The 23286-nt window shown below is 42.6% G+C and overlaps 1 protein-coding gene across 1 annotated transcript in view; it reads right to left on the bottom strand.

The window, feature by feature from the left end:
- Nucleotides 1-7736: 7736 nt before the first annotated feature.
- Nucleotides 7737-23286, bottom strand: part of TARS3 (threonyl-tRNA synthetase 3) — a 72350-nt gene continuing 56800 nt past the window's right edge. Inside the window, exons 13-19 of the mRNA XM_073226975.1 lie at nucleotides 22815-22952; nucleotides 19912-19989; nucleotides 19727-19827; nucleotides 13151-13255; nucleotides 10389-10461; nucleotides 9518-9632; nucleotides 7737-8233 (exon numbers count right to left, since the gene is read on the bottom strand). Coding sequence (XP_073083076.1) covers nucleotides 8085-8233; nucleotides 9518-9632; nucleotides 10389-10461; nucleotides 13151-13255; nucleotides 19727-19827; nucleotides 19912-19989; nucleotides 22815-22952 — 759 coding nt within the window. The 3' untranslated portion in view covers nucleotides 7737-8084. The remainder of the gene's footprint in view (nucleotides 8234-9517; nucleotides 9633-10388; nucleotides 10462-13150; nucleotides 13256-19726; nucleotides 19828-19911; nucleotides 19990-22814; nucleotides 22953-23286) is intronic.

Genomic DNA, 23286 nt, shown 5'->3' with positions numbered 1-23286 from the left:
TGTAAACTGTGGGATTAGGGTGATGAGAATACAGGGATTAGGGTGTATTGGAGTTGGGAGGCAGTGAGTTGAAAAGAGTGCCATTACACAAAAAGTGTCCTGGTTGCATAAAAGTCTTAGAGCCAGAGGTAGGGGTGTAGATAGAGAGGCAGTGAAGTGCACTGGACGGGGTGGAGTTGGACCTACACAGTGGTGGATGGTGGGATTATCTGCATATTCTGGTTCCCATAGGGGTATGTCTGCCAGGGGGCAGAGGGGTTGTCCTTCTGCATGGAAGGAGTAGTTGGAAATAATAAGGGGCACGGCGGCCAGCAGTGGGCGCTGTAGTGATGCACACAAGAAACAATTGGCGGTGTTGAGGGTGTGGTTCAGAAAGATGGTGGTGTCCTGAATGAGCTGTAACTAACAGTAGGAGGAATAAGAAGATGAAGAGGCGCCGTCAAGAGTTTGGATAATGACTTTTTCGGAATGTCTGATATCTGATGCAACTTGAGAGATCTGGGAATGAGAGGGAACATACTCTCGAGAGATATGAAGGGTACTGTGGGGGGTCGAGGACTCCCCGTAGTAAACTGAGGCTGTGACTCCGGCGGCCCATCGAGAGTCCCAGGGATCTGGGATTGATAAGGAGAATGAGCTGTTGGGATATTTCATGAAACGGTTGGAGGAGTAATACTGTGGGTACTGAAAGTTATCAATGTAGTGAATGGCGCAAGACCAGTAGGGACATCCCCCGTAGGTGTCTGGCCATTGCCTGCAATAGGCTTGTTGTTGGTCATAGAGGAAGCAGAGGCAGGGAGAATAAGGGTAGCTGCTAGTGAACACTTCGGTGGAGGGAGGAAAGTGGAGGTATAAAGGCTCAGAGCAGCTTTTCAGAGGGCAGTCTGGTGTGGCAATGAGGGCAGTAACTTTTGTTTGATGCTGTGTGTAAGTCTGTCTGACTTTGAATCGCCATACAAAGGAGGCTGGGGTGGTGGGGAAGACAATAGAAATGAGGAAAAAAGCGAGAGCACAGTAAAGGAGGAAAAAGTCATGATTCGGGTATGGATGGCAAAGGGGGTGAACGGGATTTTGGAGTAAAGAGGACAGTAAGGTCAGGAGTCTGGAGGGAGGGAGAGTCTGTAAACTTTTGTAGGTTAAGAGATCTTTTAGGTGATTTGGGAACAGAATGGTAAGGGGCGCCTTGAATGTCAGTTTATGAGCTTCTTTCTGCAAGAGCTGTCTAGCGGCTAATGCCCGTAGGCAGGGGGCCCATCCCCGAACTGTGGGGTCTAATTGCTTGGAGAGATAAGCTACTGGGGCAAAGGATGGGCCATAATATTGGCCTAGGACTCTTAGAGCTTGACTGGACCTCTCATGAATGTATAATTAGAAGGGTTTCAACAAATCAGGAAGATGGAGAGCTGGGGCTTCCACAAGGGCTTGATGGAGCTTAATGAAGGAGTGTCGGGGTGAGGATGATAATGGTTCTTCAGGGGGGCCCTTGCTGAGGTCGTATAGGGGTCTTGCTAACAGGGAGACGTTAGGGATCCACGCTCTAAAATACTCAGCCAGGCTTAGAAAGGAAAGGATTTCTGTGTTGGTTTTGGGAACGGGCAGGTCAGAGAGGAGCCATTTTCTGTCTAAGGTAATGGACTTTCTTTGTTGAGATAGGAGGAATCTGAGGTAAGTGACAGAAGGGGAAGAGATTTGAGCTTTGACGGGGGATACTCGGTATCTTCTGGAAGCTAAAAGGTTAAGAAGAGAGGCAGTGTCAAGATGAGACTGTTCCCACGAGGGACTGCAGAGTAGAAGATCGTCCACGTATTGTAATAAGGTGGACTCGGAATGATCATGATTAAACTGTTTGAAGTCCTGAGCTAGGACCTGTCTAAAAATATGGGGACTATCTCGGAAGCCTTGTGGCAAAACTGTCCAGGTGAGTTGTTCAGAATGTCTTGTGTATGGGTCCGTCCAGGTGAAGATGAAAAAATCTTGGGAGGAGGGGTCTAGAGGGATAGAAAAATGCGTCCTTGAGATTTAGGACTGAGAAGTGGGATGCCAAGGCAGGGATCTGTGGTAAAAGGGTGTATGGATATGGAACTAAGGGATGGATAGAGACAACAGCCATGTTGATGAGGCGAAGGTCTTGGACGAGGTGGAAAGATCCGTTGGTTTTTTAAACAGCTAATAAGGGGGTATTAAATGGGGAGTGAGTGGGTCTGATGTAATTTTTGTTTAAGAGATCTTGAATGATGGGTTGGAGGCTTATGAGGGCTGAAGTGGTTAGGCGGTATTGGGCCTGACAGATATACTGAGAGGGGTCACGTAATTTGATAGAGGCAGGAGGACATAGAGCTACGGAGGGGCTTGTAATGTCCCAAACTTTGGGATTTACAGGGTGTATGAGGGCGGAACTGGAGCTTTCATTGGGTAGAGGGGGGTCGTTGGCTATGAGGGCCATCAGAAAGGGAGTACTGGGGGCTGTGGGAGTGGATATAGTTATGGAAACGTGGAGGAGGGAAAGGATGTCCCGTCTTAGTAAAGGGATGGGACATTGGGGCATAACTAGGAAGGAGTGGGAGAAAGGTATGGGATTGTCTTGGATTGTGAATAAAAGGGGGAGGGTTTAATGGGAAAATCTGTTTACTTCCTATCCCTACTACAGGAGTAATGGCAGGCGTGGTAGGGCCCCGGTATTCTCGCAAGACTGAGAAGGTGGCTCCTGTATCTAGGAGGAAGGAGATGGGGCGACCGTCTACTATTAAAGTAACACTGGGCTCCTGTTTGGTGATGGAAATGGTCGGGCGAGAAGCCCCCGGGCCCCGTCAATCTTCTTCTGCCAGCCCCACTACGGCGGGCTTAGGATGGGGGTTTTTCGTCCAGCCTCCCCTTTGGGTGGCTGGACAATCAGACCCCCAGTGGCCCTTTTTGTGGCATCTGGGGCATGGGGTGGTAGGAGATATGGGGGAGGGGCACACCATTGACGAATATCGTTCTTGTCCGCACTTGAAACAAGCTCCTGGAGGGCGCCCAGGTTGTGGTTTTATCAGCTGGGCTAACATTTGTAAATTGGCCTAATCAGCCTTTTGTTTATGGCGTTCTCTCTCCTCCTCTCGGTTATGGAAGACTTTAAAGGCCACTGTTAGGATCTCAGTCTGTGGGGTAGCGGGGCCCTGTTCTAACTTTTTGAGTTTAGCTTTAATGTCGGGGTAGCTTTGAGCTAGGAAGTATGTCATAAGGACATGTCTTCTGTCAGGCGTTTCTGGGTCTAGGCTGGTATATTGTAATAGGGCTTGAGTGAGTCTGTCTAAGCTACGTCCCAGAGGGGGGAGCGATAATTTTGGGAGGCCTTCGGGACCGAGTCTGAGGGGGACTGAAGGGTTGTGGCTCAGTCTGTGGGGGAGTGATGCGGTCCAGCCTCGCCTAGTCGAGCAGGTCCTGAAGTGCAGAAGGGGGGCGAAGAAAATAAAGAAAGAAAGAAAGAACTGGGAGGGCTGACACTCTCATGCGTCACTAGCCAGCAGCCCAGCTGCTTACCTCTGCTGTTCCAGTTGGGCTTAAACTCACAACTCTGAGGTTAAGAGTCCCATGCTCTGCTAACTGAGCTACAGCAGGGCTCCTGTTAGTTACTTATGGAATGCATAAACAGAATGTTCTTTGTTTTCTATTCTTGCTACATCGGCGAGTAGGGGAAGGGCATAGCTAGAAGCAGGGGCGGTGTTTCTACACATATTCAAGGTCTCCCTATTTTCAGAGTGAGGAGTCTTGGCTCGTTTTCGAAGACAAGATATGTTTTTGTGGACAGATAACTTCGAAGGACTGCACCGGTTGTTCTCAAGCTTGTGCTTTTCACGCTGCGTTCGGGGAAGGTGCTTTCTTATTCTGCTTACAAATATGTGAGAAGACAAAGGCGGTCTCTAACAGGGGAGAAACAGGTGATGAGGGCAAAGACGGAAGAGGCTCCCAGGACTTAGTTAAAGGGGGGCTGAAAGGCTCAGGCTTAATCCGCAGGGGACGAAGGCAGAGGAAGTGAGATGGGAGAGGAGATGGTGGGGGAGGAAGGGAGAAAGGCTGTTGTAGGAGAAGAAGGGGAAGGGAGTGAACGGGAGGCTTCTGCGGGGGTGGCGGCTTGCAGGCTAGGAGAAGTTGAGGGGGTGGGGGGGAAGGAGGAGGCGGAAAGCTTTGATATAGGGAATCTCCTTTCATTTTTTCAGGCGCTGGCAGTAGTTAAAAAGATCACGAGTGATGTTAGGATCAAGAGTTCCCCCTGCAGGCCATTGGTTGTTATTGTCTAGGGGGTATGTCGGCCAATCTTGGGAGCAGTATTTACGGAGAAGTTTTGGTTTTATATCAGGTGTCAGGGAAAGGGTAGCCAGATGCTTAAGCAGGCATTCAAGAGGTGAACTTTCAGGGAGGGATGAGGAGGCTCCCATGGCTAAAGGACAGAGGAGATAAACAGGGGAAGACGAACGGAAATCCTCGGACTGGAGGCAGACCACAAGGAGACAAAGGGTGTCCCCAAAGATCCTTGGTGGTCTGCGGAAACTCATATACGAGTCGCAATTTCTTAGGAAGTGTGGGTCGTCACCCAGACTTCCCTAAGAAGGCAGAGTGCCGGAGTCACGAGGTACCTAGTACTAGGAATTTTCGGCGGACGGAACGGATTTCGGCAGGCAGAACGGAAGGAGGAAGGGGAAAAGGAAGCATTCTCATCCACAAAGGAGTCTCCTCGTGTATGGCTGTTGGAGGAGGGGCCTGAGGGTCTGTCACAGCCGTGAAGGCCTGAGGTGGCAATTTATGGCTGTTGGAGGGGGGCCTGAGGGTCTGCAGCAGCCGTGAAGGCCGGAGGCGGCAATTTATGGCTGTTGGAGGGGGGCCTGAGGGTCTGCTGCTGTCGTGAAGGCCGGAGGTGGCAATTTATGGCTGTTGGAGGGGGCCTGGGGGTCTGCAGCAGCTGTGAAGGCCTGAGGCGGGGAGAGTTCCCTCCTTGTCCCCAAGCGTCAGGGCCTTGCCGGACGATGACGGTCAATGGCACTGCGATAGCTCGGGGAAGAGTGGCCCACTCCGGGGGAAAACTTACCTAAAGGCCAGAGAGGAGTGGTGAGTGTGATGAGCCAGTACCGGAAAAAGAGGATGAGGACAAGCTGCTGCTGGTGTCGGGGGCAAGACGGGGCCCAGTTGGGGTGTCCCGTCTCCTGGGTTTCGGCACCAATGAAAGGAAAAGAGTGACACACAGCAGCAATTCACCAGAGAATTCCGCTTTATTAGGGAAAGGTGCTGGGTTATATTGGAAGGGGCATGGGGTGATAGTGGTGTTACTTCTACGGGGCTGGTGGCTATTGGATAGGTGCTGGGATTGGGGGGGGTGCGAGAGGTTATTGGGCTTCAGGTGGCGCCAGCGGGAACCGAGGACCCCTGAAGAGAAGCCGGAAGTTCGCCATCTTACTGGTGGGGGCCCTTCAGTGAGGACATCAAGCATAGCTGGCAAGTTTTCAGGTCCTGAAGCACTGGGACAAGAGACCTGGGATGCGAAGAGCCAGTGTGCAGCTGGGCCCCTACTGGGTAGCCTGCCCTGGGGAGTGTACCCGAGGCCTCTCTGGTTCCCTGTGTGCTCATATGGCAGACTGCATGTATTTTTCTCACAGCCTTCTTCCTCCTGTGCTGCTGACATGCTTCTCTCTTCCCACCCACCAGCTAGAAGATAATTCTTTCTGGGGTGTTCTGACTACCCATTCCCTCACTAGTACTTTAATAAATGAATAAAGAAAAATCAAATAGTGCCTGGCACTGTGAGAAACACACTCACTGGTCCAAACTCAGTAAATGGACAGGGAGACAGAGAACAGCGGAGGAGGTTTTAATGACAGTCTTGCAAGATCCGGTGTCGGGTGAGCAGGCACAGCTGGGATAGTTGGTGCAAGTTATTCACTCCCTAGCGCACGAGTCCCTCCCCTGGTTCCTCAGTAGCTGAGTACTTGTTAGGAAAGAGTATAAAACCTAAATGTGATTTATTCCCACTAGGATGTTTAAACATTTTAACAGTAAGGTATTAACAAAGGGCCACGTGGTGGAAGCTGCTCAGGCTGAGAGTGGGGGTGGGGGAATTGATAAGGGCCTGGCAATACCTGTTTTGAGTTTTTTAAACCTACCAATAAAATTAAGACAAATGTAAAGGGAAGATAAAACTGGCTTAGGCGACATCTGGGAAAGAATGTGATCCCTGTAGTACTCAGCCAATGAGGAACCAGGGGAGGGACTCATAGGAGATAAATGATTGGCGCCAAACTCCCCAGGTGTACCTGCCCACCAGACACCCGATCTTGCAAGATGGTCATTAAAGCCTCGCTCCGCTGTTCTCTTTGTCTCTGGGTCCACTTATTGAATTTAGACTAGTGAGTGTGTTTCTCATAGTACTACAGGGTTTTCACTCTTTCCCTTGAGTCGCCTAAACAAGTTATATTCGTATTAGGCTTTCCTTTACATTTGTCTTAATTTTATTGGCAGTTTGAAAGCTTCTTTTCCCAAACAGGTACAGCCCGGTCTTGATCGATTCCCCTACCCCACCCCCGACTCTCAGCCAGAGCAACTTCCTGGCATGTTTTCACCAGGTGGCCCTTTGTTAATATCTTACTGTTTAAACCTCCTGGTGGGAATAAATCACACTGAGGTTTTAGGCTTTTTCTAACAGCACTCAGTAAGGCCTCAATAAATGCTTAAAAAATCGTATCAACTTGCACCATATAGTGCTCTACAGGTCTGATATATGATGCTGTTTTGCTAACTTTTCAGGAAGCTAAATAATAAGTTTGTCGAGAAGAGAAAGAATTCATGTTTATTTTGAATTCCATAGGGCCTAGCCAAATACCCAATAATACTTGATTGGTGGCTAAGTTCTCTATTAGCATAAAACTGTTTCGGTTCGGTTCTGAGCAGGTTTTCCTTTCAGTTAAAATCAGAAATCATTTGAATTGTGAAACTGTGTAAAGGAAACCTCAGTAAAGTTGACCTTGGAAGTGGTCAACTGCAGATCCCTGTCTTACTACCCCAGCAAGAGGAAGATTTTTCTCTTTTGTGGGTGCAACAGCCCAGCCAATGAGAGACTGTCATAAATCAGCCAATGAAACGCCTCTACACTTCCAACTCCCAGGTTACTCCAACTGACTTTTTACCACAGCCCCTCCCAACTCTTCCCCCTCCTCTATAGAAGTGTTGCTCTCCTATGTTCTCTAGACTTGCTATATGGTTTTGCCATTGCTTACCTGTCCCAAATTGCAATTCTCTGCTTTCCAAATAAACCTATTTTTTGCGGGTAAGTTAACTGACAAATTTATCTTTCAGGTTAACAGAGTCTATAAATCAGTAGACTGTCATCCCATCAAAAAAGTAATTTAACTGTAGGGGAGCAGCTTGTTGTGGAGTAAGCCCATAGCTGAGCCACTAGAAACACTGTGATACATTTTATTCAGGAATTTATTTTTTCTAAAGATGAACATGGCTCAGTTGTCAATTAGAAGCGCTAAAGCAGCATTTAACCTGTGGTGCAAAAAAAACCCCAAAACGATTCTTCACTGAAATTTTCTGAAGTTCAGAGTCCTCTGTCAGTAATCCAGTATTTACTAGTTTCTGCTTTTGTGGTTGTTGGCTAGTTAAAACAAATTAATGATTCCAGTTTTAGAGATAAAGTTTCATTGTAAACCTCAGTAAAGCAAATACCTGAAATATAACGTTATTAGAAAATAACATTTTCCCCCATATTCAAAAAAACTTTGCAGACTTTTATTTGAAGACCATCTTTTGAAAACCACACATCTTAACAATACCTTATAATCTTCATTTCCTAGTATTTCCCTCTTTCAATGAGTAACATTTTCCTACTTAAGTCTCTCAAGGCATTTGGGAAATTAAAAATATTCCAAGCTTGTCCTCTTTTTGTCTGCAGAAACATTAGTGAATTAAGCTTTGTTCATATCAGCTATTCATTCAGTCTCCTTTCTTAATGTGCTCATCAGTGGGTCCAAGGTTCTCAGAAGTATTAACATTAAGAAAAATGCATTTTCAAGAGTCAAAATAAGGTTACACAGAAGCAAGTCCAAGGAAGGATTTCAAAAGTCTTCTTCAGCATTTAGTGCATGTGATTTCTTGAGATTCTTCAATTTATCAATGGCACAAGTTACTGAAATCTCTCCATGAATTTTGTTGTCTCTTGTTCGAACATTTACAGCATTATTTGTCTTTTCCTTTTCTTCAACCACTGTAAAAAAGAAAGGAAAATAAACATTTAAAATTAATGATTTATAAAATATTAACACTCACATGAAATGTGTTTTATTTTTTCTGCAGTATCAGTCACTAAATATCAACCACATGACTGTCAGGTCACCCTCTGATAGTAAGTTTCTTGAGGAAAGGAATGACTTCTAATCCTCTCTCTTTATGGTCCACTTGAAAGAACACCTATAGCGGTTTTGGGGGACAAGTGGGAGCAACAAGTTCTTACAGACCCCCCGACTCCCATCTGGCATACTTGAATCAACAGGTAGACACCAGACCCAATGTCCAAGCAGCCAACCAGAATGTTCTGAAATGTAGGTTAAAAAGTTTGTTCTTTCTAGCGATCCATACTGTGAGATGATGCGGAAATCTGCAGCCATGTCTCTTGCCATGTGGAAGGAAGAAACTGGTCAGCAGGTGAGAGGAATAAAGTAAATATTCAAGAGAAGCATAAAGCACAAGAGCAAAACAGGGACCAGAAATGGGAAGAAACAGTCCTGGTAAGGGCTGAGCTTTATGTCCCAGTTACTCTTCTAATGGTCTGGCTATTTAATTCTACCTTCCATGTCATAAGACACTCCAGTACCCTTCCAATAAATTTTATCTTTGTCTAAGCTAATGTGAGATTTCTGAACCCTAACTGAAATATCACAATTCCTACTACACAGTCAACACTTGCAATGACAAACTACTGACTGGACAATTCTATGCATATTTATTTTGCTTTCTAAAGAATCTTTCAACTTATAGATAGAAGATAACAACATCATGCCTGCAAGCATATCAGTATCAGTTTCCTTGATTTCTGAGTTATTTTTCAAGTCAGAATTTTGGATTCTGCATCCAAATTACTCATGTGCCTCAAGGACATTTTATTTTTTCACTTAAATTCTTTTTTATTTTTATCATCTTACATGTGGAAGCTTTTCTACTCATTAGTTTAACCTCAAAGATTTCTAATAAACCAGAAAAGGCAAAGGAGAACATTAAAATCATTTTTACATTTTTTCCCATCATCTTGAGATATTAACTATGTTAGTGATACTGTACCACAGGATTCATGAGAAACTTTATAGCTCTTCTTCCAGCAAGAAAGAAAGACTACCTTGGAACAGCTAAGCAGGAACACCAGCCTCTTCTTTGCGTATAGATAGAGGTTGAATAGTCAAATTGTCATAGGCAAGGAGTTATACCATATTTTTTAGTTTTTTTGGAATTATTACTGAAAAAAGCATTTGGAAAAATATATATAAACCTAAATTACCCAAAATAAAATTATACTGAGCCAGCTGTGCATTTTGTATTTTCTTATTTAGTGTACAACTATGATCTAAGTCAACATCGGCCATGAATCCTTCTTCAGAAAATTCCTTGGATACCTACAAGAAAATGCAACATTTTTAGAAAATGAAACATTTTTATCATCACATTGTCTATGGTCTGCAGCCTCCCAGAGGACCACAGGTCCCCACCTCCTGGCATTCACACCCTCGTGTAGTCTGCTCCACTCAGTGCCACTTTGGTCTGTGAGACCAGAGTGGGGCAGGAGTGACGGCAGGTGGCCCCTGATACTAGGTTAAAAGACTGCTGCTTCTACTTCTTTCAGAGCACTCCCTGGGGAGGGGTGCGGGGGAAACCAGCTGCGACGTGGGGAGGACACTCAGGCAACCCTGGAAGCAGCCTGGGTGTGAGGAGTGGAGGCATCAACAATGGTGTGAGTGAGCCCCCAAGGCCTGCGACCCCCTCAGACACCCTCAGCAAATCACCCAGCCAACCTGCTCCCCGATTCTGACTCACTGAGCCCGAGATAACAAATGTTTGTTGTTTCAGGCTGCTAAGTTTGGGGATAATTTATTATGCAGTAATAAATAAGTATTCTTCCCTAATAGAGCCACACAGAATGAATAACTTAAATATGGGATGTTTTAAAATACCAATTTCTCAAAAACATTAAGAAATAAAATAGTTCTGACAGAGCTACCTAGACATGCTTCAGGTGTTACTCCCAGTTACCAAAAACACGGGTTGCTCAATGTGTTAGTTACGTAGTATTTTAAGCATGAATACACCCCGTCAGTAACTTTCACAGACCACATGACAAGATTATTATGTACTTTAAATATCTCTGGTTTTACCTGAAGTGCATATTTTTCACAGGTTGGCCCCACAGGGATGACTATTACTTGACGAGGAGACAGCCAGAAAGGCCTGAAAATATATATAAAATATCTATTTTCAAAATATAATAATAATCATTTATTAAGTGATTAAATAACCAAAAGTTTATTTTTTCTTAAAATTTCACAAGACAGCAGATTCAGAAGAGTGGTGGGGTAATAAACCAAACTACAGTGAGAGCTAAAAGGGGAAGCTGGGCTTAGGATGGGGTGGGAGGGAAGAACCAGCCGGTGGCAGCCGGGCGGAAGGGCTGACATCACCGCACCACCAGCCTGGGCATTCATCCCAGAGAAAGGGAAACAACGTTCTCACAAACACCTGCACACTAATCTCACAGAGTTTTCTTTGTTATAGCCAAAACCTGCAAGTAACTTCGAATGTCCTTCAGTGGGTGATGCTCACACTGACTGCATCTAACACCACAGAACTCTTGTCAGCAATAAAAGCGAACCAACTACTGATACTTGAAACATCTGGGATAGACCTCAAGGGAATTGCGCTGGGTGAACAAAGCCAATCTTAAATGGCTGCACACAACCATTTATATAACATTCTAGAAATGTGAAAATTATGGAGACGGAAAACTGATTCAAGGCTGCCAGAGGATGGTGACGGGGGTGGGACTGGGGGTGGGGTCATTAAACAGTAGTAGTAGAAGGAGGAATTCTTCTAACTAACAAAACTGTCCTATATCTTGACTGGTGGTGGGTACACAAATCTAAATATGTGATACAATGTTACAGAACTAAGTACACACACACACACACACACACAAATGAGTGCATATAAATTGGTGAGATCCCATTTGGATTATATCAAAGTCAATTTCCCAGTTGTGATATTGTATATCATTTTATAAGATGTTACTACTATTGGGGAAAACTGGGTAAAGGCTATACTGGACCTCTCTATTATTTCTTACAAGTACGTGGGAATGTATAACAATCTCAAAATGAAATTAAAAAGAAAAAGATGGAAAGGTGGGTATAAGCAATGTTTGATATGGGAAATATTTGCCTTTTTCATCATAATGAGTTAGTTTGAAAGTGAAAGGAAATGTAATGGGGACTGTTATGTGATGGCACTTCATGAATGTATGTATTTATATATTAAGTTACAAAAGCAAAATAATACATATGATAAAACACAGAAATACAGTGTATAAAATGAAAAGTAAAAGTTTGCTTTTAAGCTCTGTCTCAGCCCCATCCCAAGGGGGCCACATTTTAACCATTTCTATTTTTAGTTCCTGGGGAGATCGCCACCATAACTCTAGTAGTATCTGAGCTCTTGATTTCCGAACTGCAGAGACTTTGCACTGAGTCTCTGTGATGAAGGATGGCACATTTAGTGCACTAACACCATCTCCTGTCTCCCAGTCCATCCTGATTCCACTAGTTCTTTTTTGCTTTTTACCACTTTCCCCATAGCAGTGAAATTTCACAAGTGCCTGCTGGTTTGCAGGATTGCCATGTGCTGTAGGATACGCCATCACAAGATGTGTCATCTGCTAGCTGGTGGCATGGCTACTAGTAAGGCTGCTTCTGAGAGCATGATAACACGACTGAATTCATGTCAGCTCAGTGCCTTACTTCTTTTGGTAAAATATTACTTCTGTGGGCAGAAGCACTGCTGTGTTCCTGACAGTGAATAAGGCTCAGTAAGTATCTATATGCTGCTACATGCTATATACTTACATGCTGCTGGCAGAGGCATGGCGGTAAAGAAGAGAGACAAAACCCAGGGTGCCATCTTTTCTAGTGGGTATAAGAGGTTGGCCCTTGTATGATGAAAAGGGCCCAATGCCATCAACCTGCCCTGGCTGTTCTCCTGGGTCATGGTTCCATACGAAGGATCAGGACCCATCACTACTGATGGCAGATGGAGTCCTCAGAAAGGAACAGCCAGACGGAACTTGGTGAGGTCCATTTTGTGGAGCCCATGCATGACCCCTAGTGGCCACTTTGTTCATGACCCCCTGAGCAGCCACTAGCAGAAGGAAGCAGCACCTTCGCAGCCCATTCTGAGCGCTCATCCACATTCTTCTCTCTCAAATCTACTTGTCATCTATTTCCCATCGAATTACCTCTAAGTCTCTGACCTTGTGGCCAAAGCAGTAACGAGGGCCTATGGATCAGTGTAACTCCATATCTTTGGCCATTGTTTCCTTCCAGGCAAAAGAACTAGAGAGGTACGACTCAAAATCCTGCACTCGAGGGCCTTCCCTGTCCCACTTCATCGCTGAGTGTGCTGGGCTCTGCAGCTGTCCTCTTAAGCTTCGTGCCAGCACATCACTCAGAGCCATTTGTGAGCCAGGTTTACATGTTTTGCTCCTGCATCAATGGTCGTAGGGCACCCCAATGGGGTAAACGGCATGGGCTGAAGGAGGGATGGCAGTACAAGAGGTGGTACCCTGGGAGTGTGGGCCAAGTATTTGCCAGACAGCAACTAGATCTTTGAAGGGCTTGAAACAGGTGAAAAGATAACTAATTCTGCTGAGTCCTCAAAAGCCAAATGACACAGTTTTGTGCCACTCTGCCTTTATTTTCTGTTTTTGTTTTTCTGATCTCACAGACGCAACAAGAATTGATTATTTGCTGTTTGGAGACTTAATAATTAGAAGGCAGGAGACACCAATTATTTTAATACCAATTTTATCTTGTTAGACATGATTTTTAAGAATTATAGACATATATCTTTTCTTCTCCACATCACTTACCATTTTCCCTGATAGTTCTCCGAGAGAATGGCTATCATTCTTTCCACTGACCCTAAAATGGCTTGGTGAATGATCACAGGGCTCTTCTTATCATCCCCTTCCGTACTAAAAAATGAAAATTATACATTTACATTATTTTCTTGATATTCTGTAGTGACTTTATCTTCCTACCTTATATGTAAAAGTTATTTTCCCAAACTAGGTAAAATGAGGGTTCCTTATAAATTACTTTTAAGCATATAATTAATGAACCCTTTATTAGAAATAAAGGTTTTTTCTTTAAATTATTATATCTTTTACAAACTACAGGGAAATGAAATACATTACCCCAGAAGAAGCAAGGTAATATTGATATTAGATCACTATCTCTATTACAAGTCTACTGATTATTCTAAAATACTGGCTTAGATCATGTTTACTAATATTGACAGGCAGTTTACTTTATTTTGAGCTATGCCTCACTTCACCAGTTCTTTATTGAACAACTGTCAAAGAAACTGAAAAAATAAAGAAAATGGATTTCTGTATCTAAACTCTCATTTTCTCACAAACACTAAAGAAGAATCACAGGATCAACTGTTTCCTGAGTTATAGATAGAAATGAAATTTAAAAAAATGTTTCCCCACTAGAATTAGTTCAGATGAATATCATTTTACATCTTCAATGATTATTTTTATTTCTTTTCCACTGTCTAGTGGGAAATCTGGGGGGGGTAATTAGTTTCTAAACATACATGTGAAATGTATCATATGTACTATAAACAAGTACATGAAAGCATGCTAAGGAAATTAACTCCTCTTCTAATATGGAAAATATAAAATATTTCTTCCAAGTTTATTTACTTTTCATTTGCCTGTTTTGGTACCATCCTTCCTATCATACACTCTTAATTTTGGAGAAGTCAAAGCATTTTTTCTTTATGAATTTTATCATTAATGTTATATAAAGACAGAACTTTCTCTCTGCAATATAGATTCACCTATATTTTATCCTACTTTGATGGATTTTAAAAAATAGTATCCAACTATAATTAACTCTTGTATATAGTATGAAATACAAAATTTTACACATTCCCCCCAAATGAACAGCCAATAGTCCCAATGTCATTTACTGACCACAGCCCCGCCCAGATTTGAAATGTCTCATTTCTAATGAACTATGTTCTCACCTAAGTCTGTATCTGGGCTGTACTGCTTCATTCGAAAATTGCACTATTTTTTTTATTAAAAATTTTTGTTATAATATATATCATTTCTAGTGAAGACTGCTGAGAATGTTCATGTCTACTTAAAGAATACTTTTAAATACTGTCTTAAGAAATATGACCACTACCTTAAAAACCTCTCGGGTACCCCTTCCCAATCATATCCCCCTTCTTCCCATCAGTGCTTTTCCTTGCGGTTTCACTACCACTCCGTTTCAAGAAACCTGAGCATCAAGGTCCTGCATGCCGTGCTGTGTAATGCTGGGCTGGGACCGGCACAGGTGAGGGAGGATCCCCAGAGGAGAGGCACTGAACACGGTCCTGGACTCTGTTCAGCTTCCCTGAGAGTTCGCAGGCGCCCCTTCCAGGGCAGTGAGCATGAGTCCAGGGGAACGCGGGCTCACTGTGCTTGCAGCACCTGGCGGCACCCTGGTGCAGACCAGGTGCAGGTCATCCCACGGCAGAGCGGTCGGGAAAGTGGCTGTCGCTATTTCCGCACCTAAGGTCATCAGCAGCCTCTAACTCTGACGGGCCAAAGCAGAGTGCTTTGGGGTCTTCTCACAGTGTTTTGACTACAGATTTAGATGAGCACGTTTGGGTATCTCTTCCATGAGCCTTATTCATTTTATTTCATGTTCTGTTTGCTGATCTTTGTTCATTTTAAAACTTATTAGAGAACATTGAAAACATATACAAAAGTAGAAAGAACAGTGTAATAAACTCTCACATAATCTTCTCTCAGCTTGACCAAATGCCAACTCACAGCCAGTGCTGTTTGATTCAAATGCGTCCCATCCCTAACACTATATCCGCTGCCCCCACTGTAAACCTTGTTTCTCAAAATGTTGCTGATCTTTCCTGAAGTCCGCTGGTCAAATTCCCTTTACAGATCTGAAACCTTCATGACAGGCACCTTACACTTAATGATTCCCTTCTCCCCTTGGAGAAAAGATGGAAAAACCAAGTTATGACTGTTAGTTGTAATGAAGTAAGTCACCTCAAGATCTGTGCATATTTTTCTTAGAAAGATAAATTTCACATTATTGCCACAAATATAATATTCAATGCTTACAAAGTTCTTAGGAGACTTTTTTATCTATAAGTTATACCAGCTAGCTACTAAGACACACACATACAAAGCAAACAAACAAGTAAAAACAGAGAGATCCACTCATTAAACTAACCTCAGTGAATTACAATTGGATATGTCATCGCCAGTCATTTCTGCTAAGAGGCATTATAGACTGACTGCAGGCCAAATCATCTCTCTAGATCCCACAGAAAGCCCTAGGGTGGGTGGGGTAAGTGGCTGAGTCCAGTCCTGCTCATATATGTGAGGAAATAAGTCATTCTACAAACTAAAAACTGCATGGTTTTCATGAATGTTACACAATGTTGTTTTGTGTAGGGAATTACAGACAAGCAGGATGATCCTTTCAGAGGCCCCCGGGCACCAGAAATTTCTGCCCCACCATTTATTTTAAAGGAATTAAAATCAGAAGGGCAAATAGTGGCATAAACTATGCATACACATCTACACTTTCAGATGAACATTAAAATTAACGTCAAAGTCCCTCAAAATAAATCTGTGGATTTAGTTGGCATTACATTAGATTTATAGACAAATGTGAAGAGTTTATCTTCCCGACATTGTTTCTTCCCATTCCAAGAGTGTACTATGAATCTCATCCAAACAAATGAGATATGTTTTTTGGCCTTTGATTATGTTACAGTGTACATTTCATATAAATATTCTATATTATTAGTTTTCTTGCTAGGTTTATTCCCAGATCTTTTACTTTTTTGTGTGTTGTTGCTTCTGAAATTATTTTTTTTTCCATTGCATTTACTAGCAGGTTATTGCTAATATATATGAAAGCAAACTGATTTTTGTATTTTGCCCTTATTGCTAACTACTTTACTTAACTTTATTATCAGTTTCAATTTTTCTCCATTTGATTCTACTGGATTTCTGGATATCTTAACATCTATGGATAATGATAATTTTATCTCTTTATTTAAAATACTTGTAATTCCGGAACAATTTTGAGTTACAGTATAAGTAGTAGACATATTCACCTTCTTCCCAACTAAATTTAGATATTGTTTTCTAATAAACGTTCTTTATCATAGTAAGGACATTTCTGTTCATCTCACAAGAATGAATGTTAACTTTTATCCAATGCCTTTCAGCATTGTTGAATGTAATTAATAATAGTACTACATTTCTTAATGCTGAACCATCCCTGCCTTCTCAGGGAACAAACCTGACTCGGTCAAGGTGCTGACCCTGATCCTCCTCTCCCCTTCTCCCGCCACACCTCAGCCAGGAACAAATTACACGAACTCATAATTTAAAAGCTTCCCAAAGAAAACCTTCGGCAGTAGATGGTTTTAATGGCAAATTCTACCAAACTTGTGAAAAATAAATAACACCAATTCTATGCAATGTCTTCCAGAAAATAGAAGATGGACTACTTTACAACTCATTTTATCAGGTAAGCCATACCCAGATACCGAAACCAGTCAATGACCAACAGTACAAGAAAAGAAAACCACAGACCAATATTCCACATGGACATACATGCAGAACTTCTCAACAAACTGTTAGGAGATCAAATCCAGTAATATACATAAAAAATGATACACTGTAATCAAGTGGGATTTATTCCAACATGCAAGGCTGGTTCAGCATTTTAAATCAAGGTAATTCACCATATGAGCAGGCTGAAGAAGAAAAGTCACAGGATACAGAAAAAAAATCTGACAAAATTCAACACCCATTTATGATAAAAGCTCAAAAAAAACTAAGAATAGAGGGGAACTTCCTAAACTTGATAAAGAGCACCTACAAAAAAATACAGCTAACATTGTACTAAAGGTGAAAGAAACACCATATACTTTACTCCTAAGCTTAGGAACAAGGTAAGCATGCGCACTCTCATCACTCTTATCAACAGAGCACTGGAAGTTCTACTCAGGGCTGTAAGGCAAGAAAAGGCGATGAAAGGCACACAGATGAGAAAGGAAGGCTTAAGCTGTCCCTGCTTGCAGATGGCATGATCACCTACATAGAAAATTCCAAGAACTCTTAAAAAAAAAAAGCCCAAACTCCTAGAGCAACCAAAAGTTTAGCAGAATCTCAGGATATAAGATTAACATACAAAGATCAGTTGTATTTCTCTCCCAATACTAATAGTGAAATATATGGATGGCAAAATTAAGAATATGATACCACTTACAACTGCTCCCCCAATAAAGGATGCAGGTATAAATCTAACAAGACATGCATGGACTTCTATGCTGAAGTCTGTAAAAACTAATGAAAGAAATCAAAGTTGTTCATGGGTTGGAAAAATGCAATATAGTTCAGAAGTCTATTCTACCCAAACTGATCTTTAGATTGAATGCCATTCCTATCCAAATTCTCATGAAGAATTTTTGCAGCTCTGTTAAAAGCAAAATAATTAGAATAGCTAAAAGAACTCTGGAAACAATAAAGGATTCACATTATCTAATTCCAAGATTTATTATAAAGCTACAGTAACCAAATCAGTATGGTATTAACAAAGGATAATCAATGGATCAGTAGAACAGAATTGGAAATCTAGAAATAGACCCACACAAATTTAGCCAATTGATTTTTGACAAAGGCCCAAAGCCAATCAGTGGAAAAAGATCTTAAAACAAATGGTGTTAGAACAATTAGACTTCCAGATGCAAACAATGAACTCTGACCTAAACTTCACATTAAAAAAAAATATTAATTCAAAATGGATTTTAGATCTAAATAAAACTTAATGCTAGAAAACTTTAAAGATAAAGCATAGGGGAAAGTCTTCATGATATGTATTTAAGCAAAGAGTTTACAGACATGATGTCAAAAGCATAATCCATAAAAGAAAAAAACTATAAATTAGACCACATTGAAATGAACAACTCAAGATTAAAGTTAAGATACTGTAAAAAATTTAAAAAGCTACAGATTAGGAGAAAATATTTACAAATCACATATCCATTAAAGGGCTTGAATATATGAAGAACTCTCAAAACTCAATAGTAAGAAAACAAACAACCAAGTTTAAAAAATGGACAAGACTTGAACAAACACTTACACAAGGAGGATATATGAATGGCAAATAAGTACATTAAAAGATGTTAACATCATTAACCACCAAAGAAATACAAAATCACACCACACGGAAATACTACTACACACCTATTAGAGTGGCTTAACAAAAAGAAAAGGAAAGAGAATCCTGAGAATACTAAGTGTCAACAAGAACATAGAACACTTGGAATTCTTATACATTGCTCATGAGAATATAAAATGATACAGTCACTCTGAAAAACAGTTTGGCAGTTCCTTGCAAGTTCAACATACACTTACCATATGATCCATATCTAGGTATATATCCTAGACTAATGAAGTTACATGCACACCAAAAAAACTTACACACTAAAGCTTATAGCAGTTCTATTCATAATCAAACTAATTCCAAAAACTGGAAATGACCCAAATGTCCTTAAATGAATGATTGGAGAACATATTGCAGTGCATCCATACACCAGCACACTCAGCAATCAGAAGGAACCAATTACTGGTATGTGCACAACAAGGATGAATCTCCAAGACATGATGCTGAGTGAAAAAAAGCCATTCCCAAAGGCTATTATATACCATATGATTCCATATATATGACATTCTGGGAAAGGCAAAACTATAGTAACAGAGAACTTATTAGCGGCTGCCAGCGGCTAGGGTGGGGAGAGAGGAGGAGAAAAACTGTAAAGAGCAGCACAGGAGTTTACTGGAATGATGGAATTGGAATTGTACTGGAGGTCATACCACTCCACACAGTGTTAAGACTCAAAGACCTGCACATGCATACATAGACAACTTTACTGTAGGCTAAGAAATTTTTTTAGAAAGTTGGACTGTACACACACATACACAGTCAACTTTACTGTAAGGTAAGAACTTTTTTAGAAAGTTGTTGATATGCAAGGTTAAAATCGCCTTTTTCTCTCTGCTTTCCCTGGCAAATACCTCAGCCTCAAGACATAGACCTGAGGCCAGCTCTTTATGAAGTCTTCCTCGTCTGTCTCAGGAGGAGTTAGCAGCTTGAATCGTTTTTCATGGTACTTTGTTCATATCTCTAATCTTATGCATACTTATGTTCCCTCCCCTACTAGACTATATCCTTAGAAAATCCAAGTTGATCTCCGACTAGATTACAAGAAGGTAAACGTATTGAGCATATTGCACACATACTACTAGACATTTACTTATTTTTTTGTATGGCTAATGCTCAAATGACAAATAATGAGCATATGAGCACTCTACTATTTATCATTTTCAATTACTCACCTAACATATGTAAGATTAAATCTAATAGGCAGTTGGAAGTCCAGCTGAATTGTAGCGCATTGATGGTACCTGCCAATAGCATCCTTGATTTTTATATCAATCTGTAAATTAAATGACGTTTGCTTAGAGACAGTTTTTATTTTTCCTTTATATTTTACTCTTTTTGAAGCATATAGTCTACTTACTTTAGGGCCATAAAATGCTCCATCTCCTGGGTTCATCTTCCATGGTTCTCCAAATTCTATCAAGCTATTCTGCAGTTGCTATTTTTTTTTAAAAAGAAGAAAACATTGAAAACATCGACTCCATTGTACATTTTATCTTTTTATCACATAGCTCAAAACATAAGTTACCACAAATCTTAATTATATTCTATTTTAGTTAAACATATATTTATTGAGCATCTTACACATTCAATAAACTCCTGAGCAGGGACTACATAAAGATGATTAAGATGGTACTTGCTTTCAAGGAGCATACAGATTTTAATTGGAAAAATAGGTAATGTACTAAATTGTTCCAGTGAATTCCAGGTTAGCATTTAGGAAGGAATGCCTGGCCCTCCTGCCAGTGTGGGCCTCCCCCGCTCTATGCACTTCTCAGCCCCTTGCAGGTGAGACCTCACACATTAAGTCATGAAAGCTTTGATACTGCTCTCTCACTCACTCTGTGTTTAGGTGGGTAAGAAGACCAAGGGCAAGACATGCCACCTCTCGGTTGCTCCTCTGTACATGTAGCCGCAGTGGGGGGTAGGGTATATGCTTTATGATTTACAGGGCTGTGGGAGCGGGAGGCCCACTTTGGTCTTCTGCCTGACCCACATAAATTCCTCTAGTTAGCTTGCAGTGAAGATGCCCAGCCCTGGAGGTGGTTCGGTATGCATGGAAGTATTAATAAGAGGACTGAGTCTTCTGGCTATTCCCTGTGAATGCAGCTTCTTTAGGGAGCCCGTGGCATTCCTACGACCCTGGCCAGAATATGGCAAAAGCCCCATCCAAACTCCTGTCATCGCCCCATTACACTGGTGCCCGTGAGGGCGGCTGACGCATGGGAGTAAAGTGCCTGACGGGGAAGCCAAAGCAGTGGCAGTGCAGGGCCACAGCGAGGGTCACCAGGAGGGCCGGCTCCGGGGTCCCGGCAGACTCTTCCAGAATCTGTCAGTGAGGCAGGCCCCGGTGTTGGCTGAGGTCCTGGGAGCTCCCCTCAAGGGCCTGATCGTACTGAAGCAGCTTGTCTTCTACTGAGAATCAGACACGCCGCTGTCATGCGCACTTCACAGGCGGGGAGGCCACCCTCTCCCTTCCTGTTGCTGAAACGGGACACGGCCTGGAATGGGTTCCCAGGGAAAATGAGGCCCTGCTACAGAAGGCGACTAAGTGTTTGTTTTCAAAGGAAAAGGGCATTTTCTTCAGGCCACAGGTTTCTTAATGAAACTTAACACTAAGAAGGGCTCCCATTGTTCAAACCTGGGGTATTTTTTCTGCTGACAGTTTGGTCATTTGGACAAACGCTCATCTGACGTTCACTGTGCATCCCTCTAGCGACCTCTGCTGGGCTCCATAACTAGACATCATCTGAGCTGGGGAATAACGTAAAGGCAACTTGATGACCCAGGGAACAGTGTGGCCTTTGAGTCGACCTAATCAGTATCTCCTTCGAACACTTGCAGAGACTTATGAAGACAAAAAATACTCCAACGTTCCTCTCACTGATTCCCAGATCGGTAGCTAACACAGGAGACATTCCCCCCAAGTGGAAGCAGGCCCATCTCCTAAGGGAACAAGCACATCAGCTAAAAGAAAGCAAAAATACGTGGGTCTTTCCAGCCTGTTCTCCCCATGCCAGGCCCACACCTGGTCCACCCACTTGCTAGCTCCACACTCTCCACTCTGCTCCTGATGAACACAGTGACAACAGTGATAGTATTAATAAGAATAATACCAACACTGGACATTTAGGGGCACTCTTGTGTGCTTGGTGCAGTGCCAAATGCCGCATATAAACTGTTCTTTTTAAGCTCACCATAACTTAGGAAGTACGTGTTACCATTATTACCATCATCATCGTTCTCGTCATCACCACCATTTCACAAACCCTGATGCTTAGAGACCACCTGCAATTCGCTCACAGAGCTAACCTCTGAAACTGGGCAGAGACGGCTCCAGAGCCAGGCTCTCTGCCTCCCCTCTTCCTGCTTCCCTGTGGCTGGGCGGCTACGTCTAGGCTGCCCCTGGGGCATGCTGTCTGATTTGGCTTTCTTCCTCCATGCAGCAGACATAGAAGGAGAATTTAGGACAGGCACGGGGCAACGGCGGAGAAGGCCCTATTTAGGCCTCAAGCCTAACTTCTTCTACCAAGTCTCTGCCTGGCCTCGCTATCTAAAGTAACACTAATCGTTCCGTCATGAGTAGTGTTTCTCTGCCTCTTCCTCCTTGTGATTTGTGTGATCAGTATAGTATCTGTGAATATGAAGGGAGACCAACAGGCAGGTCAGGGCCCAGGCATTCCTGGGATGTCTGGACACAACACCATCTTCATTTCTAATAAAAACTGACACAGAAGATGCACTATATCCTTTGCACGTTTAGTGAGGAAAAAAAAACCCCCACTATGGTGAGCTCCTTAATCTTGGTTTTCCAAAGCTGAGAGGTGACCTGTAGGACTCTGGGTGCCTCCAGACGGAGAGTGGGCACTGGAAGCTGTGACTGGAGGGGACTCGAGCATCAGGCAGTTGCATCTCCATCCATGAGTCACACTAAAATGGCTCAACAGGCAACAGTTTAAAATACACCACACACACCATGAGGGCCTGCAAACCAGAGGACTTCTTTAAAAACTTAGGAAATTGGTTATTAGCAACCAACACTGAAAAGAATACATATGAAACCTGACATAAATTTAAAGTGTGAAACAAATGTAAGGTATTGTTATTATCATTTTTACAAAGAAAGCTGGACAACTACACTCTACAATCTGTATGTTTACCCATAACTTGCAGTTTAAAAATTTCTCATGCAAAGTAAATGCAGTCACTTGGGGGTGCTCCGTATTCACAAAACCGAAAGACAAGCAGGGGGTTTCTGTGTACCTTTTCAGCGGCGTCCCATATCTCAATCTCCCCTAGGAAGTTTTCAGGCCTGGTTGACAAATTTAATTGAAAGGAGAAGCCAAACGTGGAGTAAACAGATTGCAGAAACTGCAAACACCCCTTTATTTCTTCTTCAATCTGAAATTGGAGTAAACGAAATATTCTAAACAGAACACCAAATTAAATCCATTTATGACATTAAAAAAAAAAACCTCTTTATGACAGATAGAAATAAAGCACATTTTACTTCAGAGTACAGTTGAGTTGATGACACTGTTTCAGTTGCTCGTCCATTCCTTACTCCAGTATCCAAGGAATGCCCAGCATGTGCCAGGTATGTGTGGGCCACCAGCAGCTCCCAGTCCAGCGCAGGGGGTGGACAAAGAGCACGCAACAGCGCCTCACTGTGAGCAGCGCCACACACAGGGAAAAGGGCCCTGTCCAGAGGAAGTGAGTGTCAAGCTGCGGCAAG

This window comes from Manis javanica, chromosome 18, assembly GCF_040802235.1.
Source record: "Manis javanica isolate MJ-LG chromosome 18, MJ_LKY, whole genome shotgun sequence".
Lineage (NCBI taxonomy): Eukaryota > Metazoa > Chordata > Mammalia > Pholidota > Manidae > Manis > Manis javanica.
Note: the sequence above shows the minus strand (reverse complement) of the source record. Positions and strands in the feature narration are given on the sequence as shown.